The following is a 22,726-nucleotide window of genomic DNA, read 5'->3' as shown; positions in this document are numbered from 1 at the left end:
GGTGTGATACACCACAGTTAGGTTATTTTTTAACAAGGGGGCAATTACTTTTTCACACAGGGCCATGTAGGTTTGGATTTTTCTTCTCCCTAAATAATAAACACCATCATTTAAAAACTGCATTTTGTGTTTACTTGTGTTATATTTGACTAATGGTTAAATGTGTTTGATGATCAGAAACATTTTGTGTGACAAACATGCAAAAGAATAAGAAATCAGGAAGGGGGCAAATAGTTTTTCACACCACTGTATAATCTTGCAGGATGTCCCGGATGGTGTGTTGACCTAGGTCACTAGAAATGTGACTGTGGGTGACTTTGTCTGTTATGAGTGACTGTGAGACACCCCAGAGATTTATATTCTCAACAAATTCTTCTGGCTGGAGTTTTGTTTTTGTTTCCTCTCCACCACTATCAACTGGTCACAACTCAATTATAATATTAATGGACTTACTTTGTTATAACTTATTTTAATGAGTTTGAAATGGTTTTGTTTTACAATATAAGTTTAGTATAATTGTTTTTAATGTTATTTATGTTCATCATAGCTGTGGGTTTGCTACAACATTCTAATCATGTACTCAATAAAGAGTGCTATACAAAGATAAGCAAGCCTAACAGCATTTTCTTGCAAAACGGTTCAATGTAAGGATGTATAATATTGTCTTGAGAATAAAGAAATGTGGACTTTTGCTAATGATAAAGAAATACAAAAACAATAATAAACTGCAAAAATCCCTTTATACATCAAAATTTCACCTTTATCTCTTTTAGTACAATGTTTCATTGAGTAAATTAATACAAAGCTGAAACATACAATTATCATTATTGTTATTTAAAAATCTAATGGTATATTGCCCATACCAAATTACAACCACGCGAGTTAAACCGTCAAAATTAAAATAAAAAAAAAAGCCTCCCAGTTCCATTTGTTAGAAACTAGAATCCATACATACACAAAAATGACAAGCTATCAAGTGCAAAATAATAAAAGTCAGCAAATGTCAGCTCAGAAGAGAAACTGCACAATATTCTATGCACTCTTTAATTAAATGATTACATAAATAAGAAATACTCCTGAGTATCACGTAATGAGGATATCAGATGCATTTAGGCCATAAATGCTTCCTAAAGCAGAGCATTTTTTTTTCTTTTTGTGAATTTTCACTTTCATCCTCTGATGCAGTAGCAAGAATAATGCAGCTTTTCAATTTCAATATGCAGATAGATATTTGGTGTGCATTTCAGTTCTAAACTAGTAATGCTTGAATAAGAGGTACAGTAAGCTAGTGAAAAATTGTATTAAATAAAAAAACAAACTGATTTCCTGCCCCAAAGTGATTTTTGCTATTTCTTACATAAAACCTTTTCTATTGAAAGGATAAATATCTAGCTTTAAATATATTAAAATGGACAAAACAGTTAAAATGCACAATAAACATACCTCCAAACAGTTATATGGCATTGGCATTCTTTCACATTTAAACGTTTCACTTTCTGCCTGTTGCTATCTTTATCCAATATATTAGAAAGATAAGGAAATGGTAAATAAGTGGCCTGAAGAAATATATTTGGTCAAATTAGACAATTCTAAATAATCTAAAAAAATAAGCATAAGAACACATTTTATTGGATAAGATTTAATTAAAGTGCTGACCACTTTCTACCATTGGAGACTAAGGTGCTACTGGAGTTAGTAGGTACAGATATTCCTTTTAACAGTAGTTTAGGAGAGATCTTATTTGTTTCCTTGTTTATTCTTTTGAACTATAGAAACAGACCATCTGGCTGTAGATATAGCAAAAAACATGAAAAGCTAAATATCTATCATTTCCTCTAAAAATACATCTTTTATATTTAGATTTAATAGTGCATCCTTTATATTTTGCAAACCATTTAACACTGATCCTTTTGAAAGCAGGATTTACAAAAAAGAATTGTCTATAAAAATCAGTTTTTAAAATTAGGGTATTATTATAGAGATCCCCCGTTTATCGGCAATCTAGAGAGGAGTAAAAATTTATAAACACATTAGAGTTATATAAAATAAATAGTGGCCAGATGATATAGCTCTTTCCAAAAGATTGAAAACGCACCTAAAGCACAGTGCTGCAAAACCAAGTTAATAAAGAATTAAGAATGCCTATGTTGTGAAATTAATGCATGACATAATTTTGAATCTGGAAATGGTCTTTAATCTCAAAGTCAGACTTTGGGAAAGAAGGCAAAAATAACAGAATGACAATTACATACAGAAAGGATAGGCAATTTTAATATAATGTATTATTATGTTTCTTTAAGCTTGTATATTTTATAGAATTATTCTTCTTAAACTGGAAAAAAATTAAAACAAAATTATTACAATATAATTCACCCAAAAAGAATATTTACATTTTCCTGTACAGAAAATACACACAAGGTAACTGAAAGACAATTTGAACACTTAAAAAAATAACCTTATCATGCTAATAAACATTTTAATTAAAGATTTTTAGTGTTTAACCTGTTAGTCTAACACACAATAGCTGAGAAAAGGCATGATGATTTATAAGAAAAACAGTGATTTAAAAAAAAAAAAAAAAAAAGGGATGATTTATGAATTAAAAAAATGTGATGTTTCAACTGAATGGTTTCCACTTCTGCCCCTCAAATATTTTTAGGTCTAGAAGCCAAAACTACTTGGTATTTACTGCCACACTTACAAAATTAAGCAAAATGTTTCAAAATTTTGCTGACACCAGAAACAAATGCCCTCTTTAAGATGTCTCCTACATAGGCATAGTAGTTGAGTGAAAGAGGAGCTAAAATCAACTGAAGGAGAGAGCAGCTATCTCCTGACTACACACACACGAGCTCTAGAACTTTCAGAAGATATCATCATCATCATCATCATCAGCCAAATCAGCCACCGCTTAAAAGATGTCACATTCAGTGTGTAACAATGTATTATCACAGTGGTATGCTTTCTTTCAGTGTCTCTCTCCCAGATGCTTTAACTGTCAGTCTTCCAAGAGAAGAAGTGCATATTTGGTTCAGCAATGTTTTTTTTCCTCCTTTTAAAGATGTATTAGAAAAACCATGTAGATGATAATAGTTGGTCACTCCTGCCCTACTCGAATATTGGGGTTCAGAAGTGGGTCCAAATTTGGGTCATTTTCAGTTGATGCTCTTCCAAGTTTTGACATGATGAGAATAAGAGTGAAGAAACCTATGATCCCAATTATCAATACCATCAGCACACGTTGTTTCATGGATCGGGGTCTCTTCCTAGAGCTGGAACGGTTCCTGTAATTACAAAAGAACATGCCTAAAATAAAATTCATCTTTAAGCAGTACTTTTCCAAAAGTGTTGCAGTGCACATAGATAGAATGATTTTCACTGTATAATTTACGGCTTGATTTTTCTTATTAATTATTACTAACTAGGGATCTGAAAGAAAGCATGGCTGTATATTGATTAAAGGACTGCTGGGGACTGTTTGGTAATTTCATTCCTATGAACCCTTGATTCTATACAACGGCTTTGATCCATGTTGCCTCACTCTTGTCAGGTTTCAAACTAGCTTCTTTTTTTAGTCTCATGCATATAATCACTAACAAAGCGAAATGCTCATTTATTAAAATGGGCACAATAGTATAATGGTAAGCCTGGTTTTGTTAATCATGTCGTGCATTTATGAAACCCTGTTAACCAGATATGCTAGCCATACATCCCTCTTTCTTGTGTGTCGTTTCCTTTACTCATCAGACATTCTAGCCCTTACATTCCTCTTTCGTTGTTCTTCTTTTTGCCTTTATCAGATATTGCAGCCCTTTTGTGGACAACATTATGCTCAGGCATGGATGGATGCTGGAGGTTTTGTAATTCTATATATAGTGAGATAAAAATGTTCATTGTGCAAGCCTTTGTAATTTCAGGGGACTGCACATTCCTAGTAAACAAAAATAGTGCTAGCTACTCGTACTAAATAAGCTGTCTGCAGAGAAGAATTGTGAATAAAAGGGGTTAGGTTTGGTCCTGGGAAAGGAATAACTCACAGCTGGTTACTCCATATTTACTAGTTTAAAAAAGATGCAATATCCTGTGGCCAGGATGCTGAACCTACAAAGCAGGTCATGGATTTTGCTAAGTATTGAATACCCCATGTCATCCTACACGGAGTTCCTACTTTATTAGGTACCCATAGCTAACAGTGGGTGGACTTCCTTGTTCTTGTTCCATCTCATCCCACAAATGAGATCTGCTGACTAAGAGGGCCTTAGCATTAAGCTGTTATGTTGTATCTGCTACTCTGTTAAGTTGTAACACCTCCACCAACCTCTTCTGTGAAAGGTCTTTTTATATCCATGGGACGTCTACTTACCCAAGAGAAATCTGTGACATCATTATGTGTGAAACATTACACGTTATACATTTACCAGTAACCCCGCGATTTTCGAAAGAATCGCAAATCCAAGAGTGCCAATCACTTTCTGCTCCCTCCGATATTTGGAGGGATGAAAAATCATGGAGGGTGGTTGTGTCCTGAGAAATTTTCCATTCAATTAAATAAACATATTTGTACTGAAGCGGTTTCTTTCTGGAGCTGTGACGCATCTGGTTCTGGTGTTTCAGAAGCACGTTGTAGGCGTCTTTGTTTATTGTTTTTATCCATGCAGTCTTGTTTTTGTTTTTCTATGGCTGTGTCGTCAGCTAGAAGTCGTTTGCTGACGGCGCCGGATTCACATGCTGAAGTGACGATGGCGGCGGACCCAGGCTTGGAGGGGCACAGTACTAAACGAAGGTGGTATATGTGGTGGTGTGGGCGGTCACGTACGGGAAGCGGTGGTAGTGTGTACGGCTTGCCTGTTGCCTCTGGCATCTGTGCATATATACTGTACAACCTGGCGTGCATGCTTTACCTCAGGTTTATTGTACAGGTCGTATCCATACGGGCTCATTTTTGTATTTCTAATCGTTGAGCTGTTTCTTTTTGGAGCCGTGACTTCTTTGCTTCTGGTGTCTCTGAAGCGCGTTGTAGGAGCCTTTGTTTATTGTTCTTATCCACGTGGTCTCGTTTTTGTTTTTCTGTGGCTGTGTCGTTAGGTAGAAGTCATTTACTGTTAGGAATCATAATTCAACTTACTTTTAATACTAAATTACCATTATGTGATTCAAATACGCCACACTGACTGCTGGCACAGTGGATTAGAGCAAGTTTAGTTTACAGGTTGTGTTGTTTGGGTGCCACCTACCAACGCGCTCTGGCGCATGCGCCTCGGTGCATCCTGCGTCCGCCGTCCTTGCATATATTAAACTGTGGTTTAGTAATATAGATTGTATACTGGCCTTGATAGGTTGTTGTACACAGAGAAAATCAACTACCTCTGTATGAACAGTTAATTTTTTTCAACCCACTTACGTTTTCCCTATTTCACACATTTCTGCTATCTTTTAAGTAGTGAATGTTTGTGTAAACTTTTTGTTCTGTGGTTTTCTCAAAAGATTTTTCCAGAGCATAAAACAAAATATATATATAATATATATATAAAACAGTATATGCAAATGTTTTAATACGAATGGCATATCAAGATCTCCTTTGGTGTCTAATGTTATCCGCAGAAGATGTACTACACATTACCTTTCTTGCCGCCTGTTAAAATTCTACACAATTTTAAATACAACTAATCTTGTCCTATTGCACAGCCCATCACTCAGACATAAATTATGCAATAACATTATGATACATTCTTCTTTCAACAGTAATTCGGCCGATGGGAAACCCAGACGGTGTTAATGGTTATAGATATTCTTCGGGATATTGTAAGTTGATGTTTTCATCTTCTGCACCATCACCACCAACTGTTTCAGCATAGTCTATTGATATGTATTTAACCAATCTGCCATGTGACAGATCGACAATTTTCGCATTAATTCGTCTGACTTCATCATTTCTCAGTGCTAGGATTGCCCGTGTACTCATTTCTTCTGTTGATAATCCTTCGGGATGAAATTCTTCAATATGATTTGGACATAATAATTCTTCTTTTATTGGGAACTTAAAGTGAGGAAAATGTAAAAATTTATAAGAGCTGAGAGCGCAGGAACTGTGTTTAACAAAAGCATTCACACGAATGAGAGATGAGAGGACTGTGGGTGTGGGCCATTAACCAGAAATGGTTGAGAGGAGGGTAGGACTTGAAAAAATCTCTTGGCAATAGTCTTGTCTCAAGATTTCCTTTTATAATAGAGAGATATGCAGTACAGCAAGAAATTACTGCCAATGTGTTTAAAATAAGATTCTATGACAACTGAACAAACAACTTACATTTCCTAATAAATCACATGAACGAGATGCACTTGCAAAAATGACTGCTGCACACAAAACATGGGGATAGCAACACTGGAAACCAATAAGCAATTTCATGAGAGGTTACCTCTACTATTATATTTTGCTTCAAGTAAGTACATTTTGTCTTCATCTTCTAAACATCTCCTTTAAATCCTGCAAGTGTAAGCTTGTTCTTGCATGATATCAGTATTGTAAGAACTTGCAGAGCAACATATGATATGCCATGAAAGTCCAAACATCTCTTAGCCTCACATTGTTGTAGAAGGCTGTTAAGGTCAATAACCTAATTTCGAGCATGTGTGGGGGTACTTTATTGGAGTCTGATAGTCTTGTTTTGACTGACCTAACTATTTACCAGAGAAGAGGGCAGCGAAAAAGATGTTAATGGCTTTACATTTCAGTCTGAAAAAGCAAACTGAATTTACAGTGGGCAAGTGACAATCAGTTGTTTGTTTGAAGCAGTGCACACCACCATCTTTAGTATAAGAAAAAAAAATTATCAGTTTTGGCAATGACTACCACTTGTTTGCATTTAATGCAAAATATCACTATAGTGCTGATTAAAAAATAAATGGAAGAACAATAAACTGTGAAACAATGCACATGCAGAAAGTGTACCAGCATTCTCATGGACTGCAAATAAATAAACATTGGAGAAGCCTTAATAAGCCCCAATTTCATAGATAGATATAGAATACATACCGCAAATTATTCCTGCATTAATACTGCAGTCTTTATAAAAAGAAACTCTTTTGAGGAAGATCTGTATAATGTACTTATGCTTTGCAATTACTTACACAGATAATTAGACTAGAACAATATATAATTAATAGTTTGTAATAATATAAAATTTCTATACAGATATTAATGCTTAATAAACCGAGGTTTCTAGTTTATTCTGACTATTTGTACTGAATGGAGTAATCCAGGTTTGTGTATTCAGAGAAGTAGCAAATGGTACCTATGCAGTCTTTCAGATCAGTCAAGGATGACCGATAATTAGATTTAAAAAACTTTCACATGAGAAAAATCTGATGCATCCAGGGTGATCCAAAATATGGTTTCAAGAAGGTGTCAAATTTTTTACATGGGGGTAGTAAACAGAATTTTTTTTGATTATACATTTTGTTAAAGTCCAATAAATATAAATGAAGTGTTGTCAAATTAGACTTTATTGTCCTAGATGTACAGTAATGTACAACCTAAGTAAAACGTATGCCTGCACAGCTGGAATTTATCTGATCGCACATGTCATAAGAACACAAGAAAATCAAGCACTTCTCTTCAGGTGCATGAGCCTAATTCACATATCAAATAGGAAGACCTAATAACAAAAAATAGGCTAAAACCGCTAGTCTCAATGCTGATGACCAAAAGACTATATATTATTATATGAATGAATCACTAGACGAGGAAGCTTATTTTTTTTGGCATTTACAAAAGGGTTCCATTAAAGCTTAAAGATAAAGGCATGTGGCATATCCCTTACATATATATGAACCAGATAAGCTATGTCCACGGAGCCTTACAACTCTGAGGTATCTCTAAGCAAATGGACACCTTCAAACATGCACCACAAAGCATGAAAAGTTGGGTGGCAGGGGAAGCACACACTGGAGAAGATCAATGGTCTCTTGCAGAAGAAAGTACTGTATTTTGGGTAGGCAGCAAAGCTATTCTTTCCATACTAATTTGGCTGCAAGGCATTTTTATTTTTTGGTAAAGGAAAGAATAATAATGTCAGTGAATCTATATTAATCCTGGCTAAGATGTACACATCAAATATGAATGAAAAATCTGATGCTTAAAGTATTTGCACGATTTCTCAGTATGAGCACTCATAAAACTATAACTAGACGTGAATAGGTCTTAGGTTACTGCAACTATAACATCTTAAAAGACAATGGCAATTGCACAGCTTATTGTTGTTCACAGTCTAACCCATAGAGATTCTTATACCCAAATTCAAGAGTATATTCTATCTTATCAGTTTTTAAAAGCGGCAGATTTGGTTTACAATATAAAAGAAATCCTGTTCTAAATCATCCCTGTATACTCAACACTAACTATTGTCAATGTTCCGGTAATCCCATGGTTCAACATTTATAAAACATAGGATTTCTATATTGGACACGTCTCAAGGGAAGAGAAGCTATTATCCGCTATCTTCTGTCACTATATGTGACAATCATTTATTTTAGCCTTCTTTAACTTGCAGTATGCAGTATACAATCTATGAAAGATGCTCGGGATTTCAACATTTCGAGACCTCTATATTGATATATATTTGCATTCTTTGAAAAAATAAGCTCCAAATTTAATCTTTCAACTGTAAGCCTTTTCTTTGATATACAAGTGAGAAATGTTCTTAAAAGCAACCTACCCAATTTCCCTCACCTTTCATTAATTGCTATTCCAGGGCAATACTAGCTAGTGTGGATGAAGATTCAGTCAGCATCTCCAGAAAATATGACACAATTATCAATTAAATTACCCTTAAAATCTCAAAAAGGAATGGAATTCCGCCATTCATAAATATATTCCCATACAATATGCACTAAGTATGCCATAATTCAATGAAAGGTTTTCATTGATCACTTAAACCAATTTGGCCATTTTTTAAATCAATTCTAATACTTTAACAGCAGCATCTGGAGCAATACGAAATGGGTTAAAAGTGTGTGTTAAAAAAAAAAAAAACAAAAAAAAAAAAAAAACCACAACAGCAACAGTTGTAATATCTGATACCATACAACTCACATGAGCTGGAATTTATATAACACAGTGGGAAACCAATGTCCTAAATTATCTTAAATTTGAAATATCTAATTCCTTCAAAGAGGATCTATTCGAATTTTTTCAGTCTTCATTAATAGAATTCAAAAGTAAACATGCTGGGCCTGTGCTTATTTTTTTTTATTTTAATTGTCTGTTTTATCCTATACAAAGGACAAGTCTATATGCAGGTCTCTGTCTGCATTGCTCTCTTTGTTGGGAGTATATTCAGTCCTGAATTCTTTTTGGATGGTTTTCAAACATGATACTTTCAGTTGTCTGGCTGAGTTGTATTCTGTCGTGAAGTTTTACTACCAAATTAAAAAAATAATAATGGTCTCTGTAAATAATAATCTCCATCTTCTGAAGATAAGAACAAACTGTAAATTGGGTGCTAGTAGATATGAGTGCTACCTGAAAAAATATTATAAAATATATTTTTATGAATTTTATAATCCACAACAGTGAATATAAAATTCAAGTATCCATAACTTTAAGCAAGTAAAATACAATCTATTTTTCCACTTACTTTAATATTTGAGCAAACCAATTTAGTGCAGATCGTCTCCTGTACTTGTCATCATCAAAATCAATTTGAGTCACTGAAGAATTCTCAGTGTCACGAGTGTCATACATCTTTCGAGGAGACGATGCTAGACAGGAGAGATTCAAAAAAGGTAACTAAACATAAAGAACACTGCTAAACTACAATATGAAATAATGAAAAAATGGAAATATAGGTTTGGTAATTTTTTTAAACTCTCATTATCTTCTATCTGAGAATTCCAGATACTCATGAAAAAGTGCAACAAGAAAACAAACAATGGTTCATGATATATTCTGCATTTTGAACTGTTCAAAAAGCATAAATCACTTTTAAGTTTAATTTGTAACAAGTACAATAGAATTTATATTTGTTCATCATAAGTTGAGAAAGGGAGTATACATAGTACAATGTAGACAAAAAATGCACCACATAAAATTTATTATAGAAAAACAGTTCAACACAAAAACAACAATTTGCCAAAATTATGAAAATCAACAGCCACTGGGTATGTATTTTAATACCATTGTATCTAAAATGTATTGTGTTTCTTTGAATGTGTTTATAGGAAAGTTACTCATTAGTGCAAAAACCAAAGCAGTGAAAATTTATACTATGCTCTTCTTCAAAAAAAAGAACTAACTGCAGCTTGTTTAAAGTTGGCTGGTAGTAATAAATTAATACAATACATAACATGAATCAGCACTCTTTGCCTGTTAGCAACCTACCAAAAAATCCCTTTTCTCCAGTTTCTGTTGAGCCTTATATGGTACGGTTCTAAGAAATGTCAATAGAGAATGTAAAGTACAGAAAAAGGCTAATGTGAGGTTGTGCTAAAAAGTAAAAATCCATAGAAATTTAGAACAAACCAATTTCTGCTCAATTCTTTAATTGAAAGATGCAGAGTTATGTGCAATTATATAATTAATTTCAAGTGTAGGGAAAAAGTTGAGGTAGCACGTCAAGAGAACAGAAATTAGATACATCAATGGACTAAAAAAAAAGTGTACCATACTTTCCAAACCAGACAGGACAAGGAAATTCGGTCTTCAAAATCTGATTACATTGTGGGCACTGTCATAACTGTTTTAGCTAAAAAGTGAAATATATTCTTTGGAGGGGACTGAATTCAATATAAAAATTAAAGTCTTCAGAGTGCAGGAGGAGTTTGGAACAAATTCCAGTTAATATAACTGAACAGGATATCTTGCCCCATTTTAAGTGGCACAGATGGACAACTGAACTACTAGCTTATAAAAATGACTACTTGGAATGAATGGTTTTCATTTGTTTGTAAAACTGTTATAATCTCATTAATATTAAAAAAAAAAGATCTACCACATATAAAAAGCAGTTGGTACATTTCTCAGTTTATAATCTCATTAATATTAAAAAAAAAAAGATCTACCACATATACAATGCAGTTGATACATTTCTCAGAGCATAATCGACTCTCTTGCTAAGCATTGTATGGAATTTATCAAAATGCTTTGCTTTATTTTGCAATGCAATGACAATCAGAAAAACCTACAAGAACATACCTGCATGAATAGTTATTGATTCATTTGCTGCAGTGCCACTCATGTTTATGACAGCATGACTCTCCCTGACACCTCCATTGTTTAGGCTCATTGTATAGTCAGAATGTGATGGTGCATTTGATCTTGAACTGTAGGTTAATGCTGTCGACTGGGAGGATTCTGTTATTGTTTCTGAGGAATGAACTGCCGAAGCTGTGGGGAGCAAAAAAATGTTTGCTTAATACCTTAAAACATTATAGCCAGATCTAATTATATATTGACACTTGCCTCTGTTATCTTCCAGAATAATCTAAAGCATCTATAGATTTTTTGTTAAGAAAAAAAATTAGTTAAAGTATGGTTTATAATATTCTCCCAGCCAAAAATGACAAATCATTTTAAAAGTTACAACAATCTTTACTGTATAGGCAAGTCATCTGATTGCTCCAGTGTAATATTTATAAATCATAGTTCATCAGTCTACTGAAAAATTCATTGAGCTCTATGTAGATATGCTAACTGCTGCTATTAAAATATTACATTGTGTGAAGTATGGACTCATGCAAAACTGTTTGTTATATTTTGGAAATGGCTTACATTAACTGGAGATTTTTGGTCATATGATCCAAAAATCGTTCACATTGAAAAGGTGTAATAAATACAAATAGTGGCAGTTCAGTTCTAATGGTCTGATGGTGTTGCAAAGACAGTAATGTGGCTGTTGCTCCACTGTTGTCAGCAGCAAGCTTACCAAGTATACACATAACTCAGGTGTTCTACATGGATCATGGGCATATTACTATAAAAATACTATCCTGAGAAGCTTTTTAAAATGTTTAGCCACTGTACTGTATACATTCAAAAGTGTACAGTTTCTTCTATAAAATATTTAAGTTAGCACTACACCAGAGTGTAAGCACACAAAACATATAATGAAGAAGCAATGCTTAAGCTTACAGTTGAATGTTGACCAATCAGTATAGTCTGTGACATCATGCGATTCTGTGTAATGAACTGCCTCATTTTCTTCAATCTGCATTAAAAGACAGCCACTTGTTAATGTTTTCAACACAAATATACAGATGACTTTTCCTGCTGTATATTTCAGTTTGTTTTACAATATTTTAACTCAATTCTTGTTCTTACCAAGGACAGACCCAATCCAGCACGGGCCCAGTTGACAGTAGATAGTTTTTCGCGCAACACTTCAGCCACTGGGCTTACAAGGTTTGAAGGTGGAAAGATTGGTCCCTGACAGGATGGACATTGGTAACCTGCAGGTGCAGTATTCACTGGGAGTTGACCAGCAAGACTATTTAGACATGACCAATGGAAAACATCTGAAATACCAAGGAATACAATGACATCAGAACTGTAAAACATTTGTCAATTAAAAATAATAATCTTGATTTTGCTCATATATCCATGAAAACATTCATCCAATTTCTCAATTATTCTTATACAGACAGGGTCAGACACTCAGACGCCTTTCTACGAAGAATTTAATGCAAGGCAAGACTAAATACTGGGTGGGAAAGCAGTCTATCAGAACACTACACTCGTACAGGGCCAATTTACAGACGCTCTAATCTGGCCTGCATCTTATTTGCGCATGTGATACACTTCAGCATATCTGGAAAATACTCACAGTAATGTGAGCAGAATATGCAAATAGAGTCATTGTTGCATCTTATTTCTTTTCATGTCTTCTATCAATTTGTATTAATTCCTCTGTAATCTGTACATCCTAACTCAGACAAGATATTAAGATGTTGAGGTTTTAAGCTTAGCAGAAAATATATCCATCAGTATGTTAACATGCACTTTAATAACCCAAGTTATTCATAAAAACCTGGTTTATAAAATGTCATGTAAACTCTTATTCCCATTACAGGAACTGTGTTATTGGTCTCTGAGAATCCTGGGTAACACATTTCTCCGGTTATTTGACTATGTAAACCTTTAACCAGGTAACAGTTAAGGATTTTGTAGTCTGATTGTGTCCGCTACATTCTGTTCACCTGCTTAGCTTTGCACACACTTTTAGTAGCCACAAGCAGAAGCGTCCAAAAGATGAAATTCCTCAGGCAAATGCTTGGATGATCACATTATTCATTCACCTGGTTGAAATAATCAGTCTCAATATTTCAGAAATTGCTTAATTTACGTTGATGAACTAAACATACAGTGCTAAGCTTAGCAGCACAATCTCAGAAAGTGTTGGGGTAACACGTTAAAAGTAATGTAAGCTGTATAGTCTGATTAGCTTTTAAAGTAATGAGTATCCTAACGCAATGCTCATTTTATTGAAGGAAAAACTCCTGCATTATTATTATTGCAGCAGCACTGGGTGTAAGGCAGGAAGCAAACAGACCAGTGCACTGCTCCTTTGTAGAGCTCAATCACACAGCCAAGCAGAAAACAGAATGTTGCAATCAGATAACAGAAAAATATTAATGAAGTGCCAGTGTAGTTTTAATCCAGGTATTTGCTACAGATATTTTGAAACAGTGTAACTGATGTGATGCAGTGGCCAGTGTTCATACATTGAATCTATAGGGGCTCAGGTCAAGGATGTATAAATTAGAGGAATATTAACTTACTTCAAAGCACATGAAGGACTAAACATATTTCTAAAACACAAGGAAATTATCACAGTCTTCATGCTTGTTTTTGGATTCCCAGTGGCTGATGAGGACATTTAACTCTTTTTTGGGCAGTTTAATGACATTTATGAAGCTTACTTGAGCATGTAAATGTGTGTGCATGTAAACTCACTCCAGGTGTTAAAGTATAAAGTCGTTTTTTTATATTTTACATTATATGTCTTTCATTTTCTCCATGCCACTTCTAATTCCTCATTAGACAATTTGAAGATTCAGTTCATTTATGTTATATGTGTTAACAAATGGAGACAAATCTTATTTGCAAGTGAAAGTAAAGCGACCACAGTGTTTGGTGCACTGAAGTGGACATTGCCCTTTCACTTCACCACCATAGTCCAGCGCACAAAACATTTGCTATTATCCAGACACAAAAATGAACATGTCTTAAATTTAAAGCCACAACTGTGGTTTAAAGCCATCATTCTCGGGTCATCTTCTGTTTGTATTTAAAGTTAAGCACATTACATTAATTTTTATCTTGTACTATATTCTTGCTTTTGGGTCTTTTAATTGCTTTGTGATGGTGTTTAGTATAAACAGTGCTATATAAAAATCAATTAATCTTAACATTTATACCATCTGATGCCATCAGCTATTTCTAGAATACAAATAAATATAAATATGTATAATATGGCAAGGATATTTAGGATAATTTATGTAAGCAACTGCTTTGCATTCAACAGAATGAATTCAGCTGTGAACCTATTGTAGCACTCTAGAAGAGAAATTCTGCTGACATAGTTTAATATGCTCAGTAGCCAAACAATTTCCTGACACTTGATTATTAATAAGTGGGTCACAGGCATGCATAAGCCTTTTGCAGTTATTTCAGTACACAAATAGTAAAAAATTTGTTCTGCACATATATACTGGCATGGAATGAAACAGGTTAGATTGACTGGTTCCACGATCTTTAACATTATTGTGGACAAGAAAAAGCATGTAGAATCATAAAAAGAAGCCTACCATAACATACTAGGCGAGTTGTCTCCTTCTCTGACAGGGGAGTAAGGCATAACCGACAATTGGGATTGTAGTCACTATCCTGAAGCCACTGAAGATATGACTGGACTATGCACTGTAAAACCAAGATGAACGTGTTTCCAAACAAACAAACAAAAAAAAACAATCAGGCAGAAGTTGAAATAAAGCCAACAGCAGGATATAGGTACATTTATAATATAATCCCAAAAGGTTATATGCCCGTTTATAACCCAAATATACTGTATGTAGTACAACACCAATTATGTGCATTTAAGTACTTCCATTAATTTTATATTTTTGATCACTTTGTACAACCTATTCATAAATGTTTTATCGTAACTATTTTTCTCGTGAAAAAAAAAGAATTAATTATGCATTGCTAAAATGTTATGAAAGGTGCACGTGAATACATCTGTGTCAAATCACTTAATCAAATTCATGGTTGCATACCTGGCTGCACTGAGTAAGTGTATAATTACTTACGCTGGGCCAATTTACAGTTGCCAATCAAACCAGCAAGTAAACTTTGGAATGTGGGAGAAAAACAGGGTTACTTGAAGAAAAACCTACACAGACATGGGAAGATGTGCAAACTATACACAGACAATAACTGGACAAAGGATTCAAGCCCAGAATGTTAGATCTATGAGGCAGTAGCACTTAGCACTGTGCCACCATGCTGTCTCTGAACTCACCTATTTTATTAGATTATATCTTAGATATTACAAATTTAAAGAAAGTAAGGTTCTATATAAGAAAAAAACTAACATAAAAAGTGGAAATAAATACTAAAAGTAAGTGGTTATTTCGTGACAAAAGTTTTACTGGATTAGGTAATGTTAAAAATGTGATGATCCCTTGTGGATCCGTGCTGTAAGGGTACTTTTTCATTTATATAAATGATCTAGATAAAAATAAAATAAATGCTTTAAGTTTATATATTATGCAAAATTAGATGTACTGGAGCATGTTCTAGGCTCCTCGGAATCATAACAGATGGACCTGGACAGAATTCCGACATGGGAGATATATGGCAGATGAATCTTAATGTAGAGCAGCACGGTGGCACAGTGGTAGCACTGCTGCCTCGTAAGGAGACCTGGGTTCGCTTCCTGGGTCCTCCCTGCATGGAGTTTACATGTTCTCCCCGTGTCTGCATGGGTTTTCTTCGGGTGCTCCAGTTTCCTCCCACAGTCCAAAGACATGCAGGTTAGGTGCATTGGCGATCCTCAATTGTCCCTAGTCTGTGCATGCCCTGCCCGGGATTTGTTCCTGCCTTGCGCCCTGTGCTGGCTGGGATTGGCTCCAGCAGGCCCCCATGACCCTGTGTTAGGATATAACGGGCTGGACAATGACTGACTGAATGTTAATGTAAATGAATGTAGAGTGTTAGGCATAGGCAGTAAAAACATTTTATCTAATACCACAACTTCTTGACAGGAACATGAAAGTTTAATCTACAAGTCTTGAATTTAAGCAGAAATAATACCCAAGTTTGAAAACCCTACATGGTTTAACAGCAAAAATTATTTTGTTGTTGACATTATTAGCCCATTATGGAATTAGTTCATAAATAAAAATACATGATTTGTACATGCTTTCATTATGTGATCATATAACCAGTAAGATGTGAGTTGTCACGTATTAAAGTTGTTCTGCCATGTATTTAAATTAATTTGCATTCATCCTGTGAATGTAACTGACATGGCTATTGTTGTCAATTTTAGTATTGGTTTAAAGCAGTGTTTTATTTTTCTGCTTTTGAAGAAATATCAGTGAATAAATTTAGTACATCCACATGGGAAATAAGCCAGGTAGTGCATGATGAACACTTAAATAAAAGGATGGTCAGATCTATGCAGAGTGGAAGAAAATAACTGTTAAACAGATATGAAAATTGTCCATGATGATCACAGCATTCTTTGTATATTCTACACTAAGATCCCCCATAAGCCAAAATATCCTCTTCATTTATTGTTACACTGGAGACAATTCCCCCTGCACCACAAATAAAATTCAGGTCTTAAACCAGTAACAAAGGCATAAGAGTTGTTCTGGATTAAGCACGATCTACATCCATACAATGGACAGAAATTATTAATATGGTTAATATGATGTTAGGGGGTGTAGAGTACAAGTCAAGAAATGTTATCTTTGACTTGTACAATCTTCTTGTGTGACATCATCTCTGAGTAGTACACAGTTTTAGTTTTCAGACACAACAATACTGCAAAACTAAATCCAAAACTTTTAGATTGATTTAAAAATTGTGACACGTGTACTTTGAGGAAAAAAACAAAGATTCATCTATCCAGTCATACAGCAAGTGGAGATTAAAAGGTTATGGTTATAAGACTGAATTGTTCAAAATTATGAAAGGAAATAATAATGTCAGTTGTCAGTTTTTGTCAAGAAAAGCATGGAGGCACAGGTGGAACCTAGATAAATGTAAATTTCACTTTATTGTTAAAAAATACTTCTAACCAGCCTTTAAAAGGCAAACTGAGGCACACATCCACACTTATTCATACTGGACCAGCTTTATGCTAAAACTGGAATATCCAGAGGAAAACTAACATAGTCACAGCCAGTTCAGACATCCAGATGGATGTAGTCATTGCTGGAATTCAAACTCAGGGTTATATAACTGTGAGGCAGCAGTGCTAAACTTTCTACAAACATGTTGCACATAATAAGAAAACAAACTGTGATTAAGATAAATAAAAATGTTAGAGACAACATATTTCATATAAAAATCCTATAGTACTTGCACTGGGAGATGTGATTAACAACTTTTTCCTACTGTATATGTAAAAATGATCAAATTAACCGATAACAATCAAATGGATTGGAGTATGTTTGATACATCTATCGTTTGAAACAGAACCATGTAACATATTTATACACATTTTATAGAATGACAGTATGAAGTATGAATGTATTCGTATTATGTATTAATATTAAATGTATTAGAAAGAAGTCTAAAAAATAATTTCAAATAAAGAAACCAAAAGTAGACATGATGATATTAATGGAAGAATCTGAATGTAATCTAGCATTACTCATGCTTACCTTGGAATGATTGGAAACAAGACAATGCTCACAAACGTTCACACGATGCTCGAAACAGAAAAGGTTTGTCACTTTTCTTTTGGGACATTTGCATAGACCCATGGTCAACCAAATCAGCTAAAATTAAAGAGATCAGAGATTTCCAAATTAATTAAGTATTCATGCACGTATTCATCTTATGGGTGCTAAACCTAAGAAGAACCACTTTCATCCTGTCAGCATCTGCCACAAGACATCTCTTGTAAAACAGAATTCCTCCACAGCAGCTCTGACAAAAATAACTTGACAACTTGTCTGTTTTGAGAAACCAGCTCAACATGTAAACTTTAAAAAATGAATTTCATCCCTGATTGCACAAGAACCAATAAATGATCTTGAATAAAATCTACAGTTAATTAAATCTATTAAGTGTTTTTTTTTTAATATTTTCTAATTTTAACAAATGTATTTTGTTCATCTATATATGGAGGACAATTTTCCAACAATGTTCATCTTATGATGCAATTCCATGCTTACCTCTGACTCACTTAAACAGTTAATGAGACTAATATGTTTTTGTAAAATAATTATGTATAAAATGAATGTGCTTACTCATCAGGAAGTGAATAAAAACATAAAAAGTCTGAATTAGCATAAGATGCCCTAATTTGGGCTATTCATAAGAAATGTAATACTTTACTATGTAGTTGTGATACATATTTGAAATATACTTCAATTTAAATGTTGAAAGTCAAAACATTCTCAATTGTAGTACAAATGTGTTACTTTCACCCTCTGGCAGAGGTCTACAGAAAGCTAGATCCCTAATTTTGAATTTGAATTTGAATTTCCCATTGGGATTAATAAAGTATCTATCTATCTATCTATCTATCTATCTATCTATCTAATCAAAGATCAAAAATCAGAAGTAACATCATATTCAAAAATCTCTTACCTTGAAATAATCTAAAATGATACCCCACATGCTTATGTTTGAGATTTATCATTTTTAACCTTCTGGGAGTGCCTCTTAGAAGGTCAGGGCCACAGGTAAAGAATCAAATATCAGAAATGTTATCATATTCGTGATTAGCAACCTTGAGACATCATAAAATGATGCTCCACATTCCTATTTTTTTAGAAGCTCTGTGAACTTTGAAACCTCATCCCATTAGGGAGTGAACCCCTTGGGTCAGCTGATGTAGCTTGCTGATCATTTTTGCTGATGACATCTATTAGTTTACTCTTTTTTTTATAATGGTGTAATTTCATGCACAAAATATGGGCCAAAAATATGGTTTAAAAATGAAGTTTCAGGGTGTACATGGTCAAAAACAGAAGGAAATAACGCATAACTAGACATCAAGACATATGTTAGGATTTTGTCATACCGATGAGTCAGGAGGCACCTGACAAAATAAAAAACTGAAGTGATTTCAAACCATTCAAAAGTAATTCTTATGAACACAAAACAACTCATGACCAACAAAATTTCCATCTAAACATACTGTTAAAATGAAACGGTAATGGCCTGTTGAAGCAGTAGTTACTGGTTAGTCCTTCTACCCCACTTCTTCAGGAGACAGGGTCTGTGATCTGGCCTGGTTGCTCCGAGTGACCTTTGAACATTCTCCCCTGTGTCTGCTTACACTATGTATTCCACATTTCCTCACACATATTCCCAAATCCATTGATTTTGACTGCTGGCGACAGTAAGTTAGCTCCTCCTGTGTCTGTGGGTAAAGGAGTGTGTCTCTCCTTGTGTCAAGTATATTTACTAAAGCGGACTCCAATTCTTAACTGGAGTAAGCAGGCTCAGAAACTGGATGGAATCTGTATTACTGACTCAGTCACTTGATTAAATTTTATTAAGTGAGGAAATAAAAGTGAATGCAGTGATAAGAGTCTCACTTTCAACCGCTCCCCCGAGACACATTTCCTAATAAAAGCAAACACTAAAAACTGACAGGACAACAACACTGGAAACTTAAGACTTGTTAAAATGAAATGCGTACACAAAATACCAACACATATATTTACTGATAACAAAATTATTATTTTTTCCAACAAAACAGTATGTCAGTTGAAAAGAATGTGAATATAAAGTTTTTCGTAATCCTTAAGTTGACACAAGCAAGAGCATACACGAGCATGAAACAAGGCGACACTGTTCCCGTTAATAAATATCTTCATGGTTTAATCGGACTGTTTTTAAATTGAGAAGCACTTACTATACGGGCACACTGACATCAGGGAAGACACGCCCATGGCCACTACAAAGTCGTTGTTTCTAAATGAGCTCCACTTCAAAATAATTATGTCAAGAGACGTGCTCTACTCTACTAAAGTCATAGCTCGTACGATCGTATTACGATACGTTTACTTGAATATTTCGAGTTTGTGGTGTAAACAGAAGAAGTTAATTCTATATGTAGTTAACCACCCCCTACAAAACAAAAAGGAAAGCTGTCACAATGTGCACAATTTCTGAAACCTACCCAAACGTCTTGTCAATGAGATGTCCCGGAGTTTACAGTACAACATGAAGCCCAAGGCATTTAATTTCCGACTCTCTTTGTGCTGCCACGTCTCTTCCGGAGTGGCGCATTTTGATGACGTCTCAATTTTGGACGCAGTCGGCCACTTTCTGGCGTGGCGGGTTTGTCATCATTTTATTTTATTGCATATTTGTGACTCACAGGTTGTACATTCCTCAGTTCAATATAAACATCATTGCAATTGCCATTTTTAGTAGAATCAATGGCTATAATTTTGGCGTTAGTTTGTGTAGAAGAAATAAGACCTTACAAAGTGGTAATTTATTCAGATTTAATGGCTCATTTAATCCAAAATGAGGAAAGTAAACTAAGACCAGATATGATTATGGAAATTCTGCATATGTTACGGGCTTTATACAACGAGGGTATTACAGTAGGATTTTTGTGGTTTCCAGCACATATAGGTATAGCGGAAAATGAAGTGGTTGATTGACTCTAGGAAAGCGTCAAGTAAAACAGATACAGAGATCACAGTGTCATGAAGTGTATCTGAAATAAATAGGAAATTATGACAAGAGAGATGGGAACTGGGAAATACAGCGAGGCATCTATTCCAGATTCAGATTTTAGGGAAACTAGCATTTAGCTTGACTTTTAATGCAGTTTTAACTTCAACTTTAAATTTTAACCAATAGTTATAAAGACAGAACATCTATATCATGAAACAAAACTCTGGGTTAAAAGGAATGCATACAGGTTTCTTACCTGTGGCTGTGTTCTTGATTGTCCATCTGTGTCTAGGTGGATTGATTTGCAGAAAACGTCCAAAATAGAGTGTCTTGTTGGTGTTCAAAACAGCACTAAACCATTGTGATAGGTGCGCAGTCTGTGAGTGAGTATGTGAGTAGCAGGAAACTCTCTTATCTTGTTCAAGTGTCATGTACAAAAGTTACTCCAATAAAGAAAAAGTCTGAACTAGCGTAAGCCGTCCTAATTCTTGGAGTTCATAAGAAATGTAATGATTTATTTATTTCAAGAGGGAGAAGTACATAATAAAAAGAATAGTTGCATCAAGCATTGGAGATGTTAAAACGTGTGCTTCAATTTAAATGTTTAAAGACTAGATATTCTGAATTGTAATAGAAATTTGCTAGTTTTCACTCTCTGATGGAAGCCTATAGAGGGATACATTCCCACTAAAGGATTAAAAACAAAAAATAATATATTCATGATGACACTGACCTTGAAATATTCTAAAATGATACCCCACGTGATTTTGATTGAAATGTGTAGTTTTTCACCTCCTAGAAGTCACTCTTAGAGGGCTAAGATTACTGGTAAAAATCAAATATCAAAAATAAAAATATGACTATAATTTTTCTTAGTTTGACTTTATTGTATGGAATGTTACTTGCTTTTAATAAATTCCTTAAAAAAAGTATTTTTTTTCTCTACATTTTCCACCAGTGCCACAGGTGAATTGTATGTACTGTATATTAATTTTTGAACATCTCTTTGGACTGATGAAGAGATCTACTAAATGAATAAATAAACAAGAACAACAACAATAATGATGTTCAGTTTAAAAAATATGAATAACTAGAATGATTTTTATAGGAACCCCTACAAATGGCACTGAAGCACATCATTTAAATAATGGAATACCAGCTCATACTGCTGCTGACTCACCACTAATGTCTTCCTTGGCTGATACACAAGTCAGCACAATTACAATATTGCCCTTCTATCCATTATGAGTCCAGTACAGGGTCTGAAAAGCCAGAGTGCATTACTGACAACACTGGGTGTAAGGCAGTAACCAGCCCTGCCAATGACACCAGTCTGTTTGCATCTCACTTTCTCAGTTACATCTAGAGTCACTCACAAGGACCAATTTATACTTGAAAATTAATACATATATCCTTTGGAATGAAATAAAAACTGGAGTACTGGAGAATAACACATGAAGACATGAGGAGAATGTGCAAACTACACCCTGGCAGTGACCATTTTAGGATGTCAGTCCATAATTTTGTATTTATAATACAATTGCTCTATCCATTCCAGCAATGGGCTGCCCTGTTTGCTGTGAGGTAGCAGCACTAATCACTGTGCCACCATACTCTCTTGTGACCACTTCCCACATTACACCCCCCATGACACTGAATTGACGGGATTAAGTCGGTTTAAAACTATTATAACACATAACATTCTCAACCCCTTGGTAATCCAATCCAATTCACGGCCTCACAACTCACAAAGCAGGAAACCGCTCCGGATATCTTGCCAGTCCTGTATTGGGGCTAAGCATGCACATATCCACTTGGACTCAATTTAGAGTCGACAATTAACCTACA

General features: G+C 34.6%; 1 protein-coding gene across 1 annotated transcript; it reads right to left on the bottom strand.

The window, feature by feature from the left end:
• Positions 1-721: 721 nt before the first annotated feature.
• Positions 722-20,500, bottom strand: zfpl1 (zinc finger protein-like 1). The gene is made up of 8 exons (XM_028804237.2): positions 20,370-20,500; positions 17,893-18,009; positions 14,803-14,914; positions 12,317-12,510; positions 12,128-12,203; positions 11,192-11,383; positions 9,636-9,759; positions 722-3,284 (listed from the first exon to the last, which is right to left on the bottom strand). The coding sequence occupies exons 2-8, from the start codon at positions 17,992-17,994 to the stop codon at positions 3,098-3,100; spliced, it is 987 nt and encodes a 328-aa protein (XP_028660070.1). The 5' UTR covers positions 17,995-18,009; positions 20,370-20,500; the 3' UTR covers positions 722-3,097.
• Between the last annotated feature and the right edge of the window lie 2,226 nt (positions 20,501-22,726).

Source organism: Erpetoichthys calabaricus, chromosome 1 (assembly GCF_900747795.2).
Source record: "Erpetoichthys calabaricus chromosome 1, fErpCal1.3, whole genome shotgun sequence".
Classification (NCBI taxonomy): domain Eukaryota; kingdom Metazoa; phylum Chordata; class Cladistia; order Polypteriformes; family Polypteridae; genus Erpetoichthys; species Erpetoichthys calabaricus.
The sequence above is the reverse complement of the archived record's forward strand: the minus strand, read 5'-3'. Positions and strand labels throughout refer to the sequence as shown.